At 36.5% G+C, this 9389-nt stretch overlaps 2 protein-coding genes across 2 annotated transcripts; both read left to right on the plus strand.

Moving 5' to 3' along the window:
• The first annotated feature begins 1272 nt into the window (after positions 1-1272).
• On the plus strand, positions 1273-4076 carry LOC129273183 (uncharacterized). The gene is made up of 2 exons (XM_064099419.1): positions 1273-1552; positions 1792-4076. Exons 1-2 carry the CDS (start codon positions 1364-1366, stop codon positions 2113-2115), a joined length of 513 nt encoding a protein of 170 aa, XP_063955489.1. The 5' UTR covers positions 1273-1363; the 3' UTR covers positions 2116-4076.
• Positions 4077-6488: 2412 nt separating this feature from the next.
• Positions 6489-7817, plus strand: LOC135154179 (uncharacterized protein F54H12.2-like). Its single transcript, XM_064099488.1, has one exon. The coding sequence runs from the start codon at positions 6489-6491 to the stop codon at positions 7815-7817; it is 1329 nt and encodes a 442-aa protein (XP_063955558.1).
• Positions 7818-9389: the final 1572 nt, after the last annotated feature.

Raw genomic sequence — 9389 nt, forward strand, 5'->3', positions numbered from 1 at the left:
AAATAAAGGGCTAGTGCTTTAGTTTTAGTAGCCCACACCCCTAGGTACTCTACGTTTTTTCGCATATTGAGGAGTAAAAGGTAAAAAAAGAAGCGGTGATTTGTACTATTATCTTTATATTTAGTTTTAGGCACTTATGTCATTACAGGCTGTACCATCCATTTCTCTTGCTTATATTATACATTTCATGTACGGTTTCTACTATTTTACTGTGTTGACAATTTGCCTTATCAAATATAGATAAGTCATTGCAACGTTACATGCTTGTTGGAACAGAATACTTGCCTGTATTCATTATTTGTTCCGCTGTATTAAGTTAAAACAAAGTTTTTCCGAAAAAATCAATTTGTTCAGAGTAACCGATTGTGTATTATGACAGGTTACATGAATATATGCTTTACTTAAATATTTTTGCATATTAATGTGTAATTCTGTGTATTAATAAAGACAAGGCACACAGCGAATTTATAATAAAAACATGTAATAATTCATTGTTCAAACATCCAATCCATCGTGTGAACTAAAAGTAAGAGGAAAAAAACAAACATGCTGGTTGACATTTTGCTTTTTAACGTATTATGTTCTTAATACAGGTTGGACAGACATTTCACTACTTCTGTAAATATATAGCTATAAAAAAGGGCAAACCTTTCTGTTCATGCATTACAAAAATAATTTTTTGGTCAGTATTATTTCCGCGATACCTATCAGTAGTTATGCTAGTCTAACCAGACAGGGACTTTTTAATTAGTTTTAATTGGTTGTTAATTAGTGATTAATTAAAATTTAATTAACACCAATTAAGACATCCGTTAACTAATTAAAAATCTCTTTGTTTTTAATTAGTCATAATTGGACCAATTAAAATGTCCTTCCTACGTTAATTAACGGCCTTTGTTCGATTAAAAGTCCTTTTGTTTTCTTTTGTTTTTGACCAATTAAAAGTCCTTTTGTTTTCTTTTGTTTTTGACCAATTAAAAGTCCCTTTGTTTTTAATTAGCGACCTTCGTTCAATTAACATTTTCTTTGTTTTCTTTTGTGTTTGACCAATTAAAAGTCACTTCCATCATCAAGGAGTGATTTTATAAATTGTTAGTCAGAAAATGAAGTTTCGAGATCAGCGATTGGTTGAATGTTAATTAACCGTCTTGCTTGTGATTGGCTCGTGAAAAGGGTGATTGTTGGTGATTGGTCGATTAAAAAACAAATGTACTCTGATTGGTCGAGAGGGATGGTCCATAGGAACGTGTAGTTAAGAAAACATAAATAGTGAAGTAAATTCTGCGCTAGGATCATTGAGTCCCTGAGCTACAAATCAGTACTTGAAGAGCACGGATCTACATTACGTATTACTGCCTGTACCATGATGGCCACCAACACACCGGAGAATACTTTTGCCTCCATGAGCAACAGTCAACTGAATACACCTAAGCTTGTGATACCAGAGAACCACGCCCACGATGTTCTATGCCCAGCCAACTTTTCACTTTCACCGGTGAAAGTACAGGAGAAACTCAAACCAAAGACTCCTCCAGGAATCCTTGCATTAAGGGTAAGTTTCAATATTCAAGTATGATATTATTTTGATATTAGGGATGTGTTATTGTGTATACTTATATTTATGTTTTTTTTTAAATAATCATTTCAAACAACTACAACCAACTTTATCAAAACTAATGACGGTGTTAAGTATTTTACTGCATGACGTGTACTTTTGAATTATGGTTTTCAGTAACAGCTACGATAGATTCGCATACTTAATATATTTTATCATCTTGTTTTATGTATTAGGCATCTGGGAGAAGCAAAGAAAATGGGTATACAATGCGGGAAGAGGCTGGGTGTCATTTCAGTCAGGAAATACGTGTCAATGAATGTGAATTTGAAGAGGGCTCAAAACCGTTTCATTTAGGAGGAAAACGCTTTGCCGTTGTCAAGCAATTCAGAGGCGTTCCATACGTGAATGTCCGAGAATACTATAAAATGAATGGGTCTAACAGGATGCTCCCGGGAAAAAAAGGCATCAATTTAACTGCCGAAAATTGGTGGAAATTGGTTGGCGCAAAATTTGAAATAAGCAATGCTGTAAGAGCATTCAGTAATGTAAAGAAATAGATTCTACTTGGCATCAATTTAACATTCATTGGTCTTGCAAATTTTGTTTTTTAAAAACGTCATTAAAAAAATGTATGTGTAAGGTCACATTTCCCTGACTGATCGACACTCTATCCTCTTTCTGTACCCAGGCTGCCCTCGCCGAACTCGATCAACAACTTATGGAAACCTCACCCACGGTATCTGGCCGCCAGTCATCCCAGGCATCATCCCAAGAGATGCTAACACCGGACATCATACTGCTCAAATCTTCTCCCCCGAAAGCGCCAGCAACCCGCCGTCATCGACTGCGAAGGCAACACGCTATCATAGAAGGAGTGGCGACACCTACAACAAGACGAAGCTCTCCTCCAACTCCACCAACCCAATCGGTTCAGATGGAGGTAGATATATCCGAAAAAGTTCTCCAAGAGCTACAAAGCCTTCGCAAGAAACTTTCTTTCGATGATGTGATGGAGCAAGAAACGGAAAACCAGAGCATGGATGTTGATAAGGAGGATGAGGATAAGGAGGATGCAGGCAGTCATCTACCAGCGTCACCCGTCCTCATGGCAGTTAAGGCCATATCTGGTCTCATCAATGAGAGTGTTCATGAGTCCTGCGAAGGATGCAAAAATAAATATCCAAGTCAGAAGGACCACGAGGATTGCATCTGGCTGCCATGGGAAGAATTAGTTGACAAGTATTTTGATAAAGCATTGAATATGCTCAACGAAGAACGTTTCTTTTGGTTTGCCGATCAAGTGTACAACGTGCATGGTATGTTTGAAGATGAATACGACTACTGCGTTGCCGAAGCCGCTGAATTCTTCAATTCCGGACTTAAAAAGAAAGGCACACAATCACAGGTCAAAAGAAAAGTCAAAGAATTACCTGAACTGAAAATGGGACCGCTTTTGTAATACACATGTATGTCCAGCTCTATTGTTTACTCAGTTTAACAAGGTAAATCAGAATGATTTATTTTCTTTTCATTTTTTTTTTTACTTTAGCTATTATTGATTTTTTCTTTTTAATGCGTAAATGTTAATGTTGATTTTAAATTTGATCGTTCATTTTGAAATTTGAATATTGTTGCGGATGATTCTTAAAAAATTTTTTTTTTTTTTTTTTTTACGTTAGGTTTTAATGTTGTGAAAAGTAAATCTTAAAAATAAAGTTGATTCTTTTTTAATGTGCAAATGTTAATGTTGATTTGCTCGTTCATTGTAAAAGTTGAATATTGTTGCGAATGAATCTTTAAAAAAAAGAAATTGATTTCATGCATCGTGTTAAAAATAATTTTTGTTGAACTTAAATCTTAAAACTGAAACTATTTTAATGTGCAAATGTTAATGTTGATTTTAAATTTGATCGTTCATTGTAAAAGTTGAATATTGTTGCGAATGAATCTTTAACAAAAAATTGATTTCATGCATCGTGTTAAATATAATATTTGTTGAACTTAAATCTTAAAACTAAATTTGATTCTTTTAATATGTAAATATTAATCTTGATTTTAAATTTGGTCGTTTATTGCGAATGAATCTTTTAAAAAAAGAAATTGATTTCATGCATGGTGTCAAATATAATTTCTGTTGAACTTAAATCTTGAAACTAAATTTGATTCTGAAAATATTAACCTCGATTTTAAATTTGATCGTTCATTTTAAAATTTGAATGTTGTTGCGAATGAATATTTAAAAAGAAATTGATTTCATGCATCGTGTTAAATATAATTTTTGTTGAACGTAAATCTGAAAACTAAATTGATGGTTTTGTTATGTAAATATTGATCTTAAAACTAAATTGGACTTTTTTTTTTAATGTGTAAATTTTAATCCTGATTCTTTTTTTTTTTGTATGTGTGTAAACCTTTTTGTTTTTTTTACAAACTTGAAATGATTTGCAGCTCATGGTTGAAATTATGTTTGAGAATAATAAAGTAGCGAAAAAACATTTGCTCAATAATGAAATACATGAAACTTCCTATATTGTCCATTGTTTATTGTACATAGTGTGTTTTTTAAACAACATATATATTCTGAATGAACTGTTTGATGAATGTCATTTATGTTTTGCACGTGGTGATTGGTGAATGTCGAGGGGTGAAGACTGCTGAACGAGATGGAAGAATATTTGCGAAAAATCTATTTTGATCCGATGCATGAAGCTGGTTTTAGTGGTGCTGAAAAACTTTATAAATTTGTAAAGAATGATGGTGTGTTTGACATATCGAGAAAACAAATCAAGAGGTGGTTGCAAGGGAATGATACTTATACTCTGCATCGTCCAGTAAGACGAAAATTTAAAAGAAGCAGAGTCGTTGTTTATGGGATGGATGATGTATGGCAGATGGATTTGGTGGATTTGTCTTCTCTCTCTAGATACAATGCTGGACATAAATACTTATTGACATGCATCGATGTTTTATCCAAGTTTGCATGGGTGGTTCCTCTAAAAGATAAAAAAGGGAAAAGTTTAGTATCAGCACTCCAAAAAATTATCAAAAAGTCTGATAGGGAACCTTATCACATTCACACGGATAAGGGTAGTGAATTTACAAACAAATTGTTTCAAACGTTCCTCAAAGAAAAGAAGATTTCCTTTTATACGACCCAAAATATGACCAAAGCATGCGTAGTCGAGAGATTCAATCGCACTCTCAAGGAAAAAATGTTCAAATACTTCACGCACCGTAATACTCAGAAATATATTCCCATCCTCAGCAAGCTAGTGCATGCTTACAACCATTCATACCATCGATCAATCAAGACAAAACCAATATTGGTCAGTAAAAAAAATGAAGGAGACGTTTGGAAAACGCTGTATGGTTCAAAAATTAAATCAACCAACACCAAACCTAAAAGATTTAGCGTGGCAGATAGAGTTAGAATAAGCAAAGCCAAAAAGACATTTGAAAAGGGGTATCTTCCAAATTGGAGCGAAGAGATATTCAACATAAAGAGAGGGAAGAAGCGAGGTGTGCCCGTGTACGAGTTAGTGGATGACCACGGGGAAAAGTTGTTGGGGACGTTTTACGAACAAGAGCTTCAAAAGGTCGATAAGAAAAAAGACGGCATTTATAGAGTAGAGAAAATACTAAAGAAGCGTAAACGAAGGGGTAAAACTGAATATTTTGTGAAATTTCTAGGTTATCCCCCATCTTTTAACCAATGGGTTGACAATATTCAAAAATCAAATGCCATGTCATAATGTATTCATTAGGCGTTGCGATCATGGAGAGTGAAGATCAAGTCTACGTAACGCTGCCCAGCAACAGTTCCTTCGATTATTTTCCCCGTAACACTCTTACCAATTTCACGACGAAATTGGCAACACCCCTCATTTTGCGGGGGGAATGGGAGGTGGCGCTTTCGGATATAATTTATCCCCATTCGTGGCTAAATGTCAATCATGAAAATAATAAATATGTCTTTACGGTGGGGCAGCAGATTTTGGGCCCGGGCCGAATACCAGAGGGACAGTATAGCGATGCAGAAAGTATATGCACCGCCTTGAACGAATCCTTTCCGGGGTCTTTGAAGAATAATGCGCAATTTAGCATCAACCCACTCACGTTCAAGACCGAAGCTCACATCGGAACAGATACCCAGATTAACCTTTGCGAGGGACTAGCCCAACTTCTTGGTTTTTCACAGAAAAATCTATCTGAAAATACGCAGGCCTCATACCTGCCCGACATCAACGGCGGACTCTTTGCAATGTACGTGTACACGGATATCATCGAAAATCAACGGGTGGGTGATGTGAGTGCCCCGTTATTACGAATTGTCCCCACGAACCCTAAGAAGGTTGGACATATTATTACTCAGTCCTACAATAATCCACATTACTTACCAGTTAAGACAAATTATATCGACACAATAGAGATTAATATAAGGAGTGACTACGGTGAAAAGGTACCATTTCAAAGTGGGAAAGTAGTCGTGAAACTACATTTTAGATCCACTCGGAAGCAAAGTTTTCTCATGTAAACTGAATTCATCATGGCTTATGATATCTTGCATCGAGGAGGATCTCTTCCAGTGTTCCGTGGTGCTCGTACGCAACGTGGTTATGGACTTGGGAGTGTGCTAAAAGGGATGCTACGTTCTGCCATTCCGTATCTTAAGCAAGGTGGGAAAATTCTTGGAAAGAAAGCTTTACAAACAGGAATAAATGTAGCACAAGATGTCTTGAATGGGGAAAGCGTACAGCGCGCAACTACAGCTAACTTGAAAAAGTTGTCGCAAAATCATCGAACCAAAGCACAGAAAAAGCCCAATAAAAGGGGACGTCCAAAGAAAAAAGGCAACAGTGTGACAAAAGCCAAGAGAAGGAAGACTTCAGACATATTTGATGCATAACCAGCTCTGAAACATCAACTCAACATGGAAAAGATCCACAGCATGTCTTGCGAGTGTTCAAAATCTGAAGTTGATTTATTCACTCTACCACCCACGCAAACAACCATTGAAAATGGAAAATGGGTCGAATACTTTCCCCTGACCAACATCGCGGATGCTACTCCTATTCAATTTCATATACAAGGATCTACCGATGAGTACACCGACCTATCGCAGAGTTTGTTGCACCTACAAATTAAAGTAGTGAATGGTGACGGTACACCCCTGGACGACGACGCCCAAGTTGCTCCCACAAACCTTTTCATGCACGCTCTCTTCAGTGATGTGGACATGATGCTCAACGATAGACTGATCACACCGTCAACCAATACCTATCCCTATCGTTCGATGTTTGAATCATTGCTAACCTTTGGACCTGCAGCGAAAGAATCTCAACTCACATCATCGTTATTCTACAAGGACACGCCAGGATACATGGATGATGGCAATCCCTTGGCTGCTGTGAAAGGAAATGATGGAATGAAGAAACGTTATGAATTTATCAAAAATAGTAAGACACTCGACATGATTGGCGTTCTGCATTTGGACATGTTTTTTCAAGAGCGAATGTTATTAGGCGGTGTCGATATCAAACTTAAACTGAATCGTAGTAAGAATAGTTTCAGTCTCATGTCAAGCAACGTAAATGCAAACTACAGAGTTGTCATCACAAGCGCCTCTCTTCAGGTTAGACGTGTAAGATTGAGCCCAGAAGCATGTCTCAGTCATGCAAAACATTTAGAGACACAAACTGCTAAATACCCTATCAGACGAGCAGATGTCAAGACGTTTAGCATCCCTCGCGGAAATTTGTCTTTCACCAGAGAAAGCCTCATTCTGGGCCAAATTCCAAAACGAATAGTTGTTGGATGTGTCAGCAATACTGCCTTTAATGGGGATTACAGAAAGAATCCATTCAACTTTCATCACTACGATTTGAATTTTATGGCCTTGTACGCAGACTCCGAACAGGTTCCTTGGAAACCATTACGCCCGAAGTTCTCCGAACAAGACCCGAACTATATTTTGGCATACCAGACGCTGTTTTCTGGCATCAATTCCATGTTTCAAGATAAAGGCAATCAGATTGACAGAAAAGATTATGGTCATGGGTATACCCTGTACGCGTTTGATTTAACCCCTGATTTGTCTTCTGGTGATTGTTTCAATCTGAGAAAAAATGGCAATGTACGTCTAGAGATGCAGTTTGCCGAACCTCTGTCTGAAACCATCAATGTACTGGTATACGCAGAATATGAAAGTGTTATAGAAATTGATCGAAACCGTAATGTCATCGTTGACTTTGGAAGTTAGAGGACAGTACCTATTTCAGCATGAATGCCTTACAAATTCAAAGTGTGATTAAATCCAATGCTACATTAACTAGTACTTTCATAGGAGTTTTTCCAGTTGACCGGTTACCGGATTCAGTAACCAGGTTTCCAGCGGCTCTCATCGTTAACTTAGATAACCATGACCAACCTGGTAGTCATTGGGTTGCCATTTATTTTAACAAGTTTGGTCAAGCGGATTTCTTTGATTCGTTTGGTAGACATCCATCGATGTGTTCTTTAAATCTTAAACTTTTCCTAGACATTAATGCTCGTGACTGGAGTTTTAATACTCGGTCAATACAATCTCACTGGTCTGCAGTATGTGGACAGTACTGCCTCTATTTTCTTTTGCACAGAGTTCGAGGCAATAGCATGTCCAGTATTGTATCACGTTTTGGATTAAATCGTAAACAAAATGACCGCAAAGTGTATGCGTATATTCTTTCCCGACACAAGCTCAATGTACCCATGTATGATGCTGACTTGATATTCAGAGAGCTTCATAATATTTCATGACCCATTCTATTCATATCCCCCCCCCCCCAGTTGAAAATATAAGATGTGAAACGAAATTTGCCCTCCCAAACAAATTGCATATTCGGAGTATAGATACCTATGTAAATATTAACTTGATTATTATATGATTATATCTCTCTCTCTCTCACTTCCTCACTTCTGAATCTTTGTATAATCAATATTATTATTATTATTATCATTTTCGATGTACATATGTGCCCCCTCGTTTTCTCCGCATGCCTCATCTGTTTTCACTTCTTTCTCTCTCTATCTACCCCCCCCCTCTCCATCTCTCTGCATCCCCCCTCTCTCTCTCTCTTTCTTCTACTCTCTCACTCTCTCCTTCTAATGGTCACAATCTTAGCTTTAATAATGTAGACACGTTTTAAAAAAAGACTGCATGAATAGTCATTTATATATGTCATTTTACATTATTGATCATTTATTATGTACATTTGCAAATGTATTTGAGCACATGAATAAACTGATGCATTACAATATAAAACTCTTCTAGTTTCAGCGTCATTCTTTTAGCCTCGCACATATATTGGATTGATTAAGAATACATTATACATTTATCCATGGAAAAGAATTAGAATCACCGTTTATATTTTTAGACATTATATAGAACCCAAGTTGGATTTATCACACGAGTGAAAAGTTACAAGAACTCATCACTTATCCAGGAGAAATTGTTACTCTTTCTGCATGTATAGAGTTTTGTAATTGTTACCCTTAAAAAACAATTTGATGTTTATGGATATGCATTCTTGACAACTTTACTTTGACTGACACATGGATAAATGAACAACATCATTAAAAGTTAAATATTCTGTACATTATGATTACGGTGCCATGTCCGTACTTCACTCAGTTTAACAAACAATAACAATATGTAATAAAAGAGAATGTACACACGAAACAATTTGAATATTCATACATTGATCATGATATCTGACAATCGAACTTGAAACTTTAAAGTTCAGTATACAGTCCATGTAGGTATGAACTAAAAGCTTTCCCACTTCAAAGCTGG

This window comes from Lytechinus pictus, chromosome 5 (genome assembly GCF_037042905.1).
Source record: "Lytechinus pictus isolate F3 Inbred chromosome 5, Lp3.0, whole genome shotgun sequence".
In the NCBI taxonomy this organism is placed as follows: Eukaryota; Metazoa; Echinodermata; class Echinoidea; order Temnopleuroida; family Toxopneustidae; genus Lytechinus; species Lytechinus pictus.

Excerpts from the sequence above, each read along its gene's own strand:
- LOC129273183 (XM_064099419.1), top strand. The coding sequence starts at position 1,364 with ATGATGGCCACCAACACACCGGAGAATACTTTTGCCTCCATGAGCAAC. Across the intron at positions 1,553-1,791 it reads CAGGAATCCTTGCATTAAGG|GCATCTGGGAGAAGCAAAGA; the intron begins GTAAGTTTCAAT and ends TTTATGTATTAG.
- LOC135154179 (XM_064099488.1), top strand. The coding sequence starts at position 6,489 with ATGGAAAAGATCCACAGCATGTCTTGCGAGTGTTCAAAATCTGAAGTT.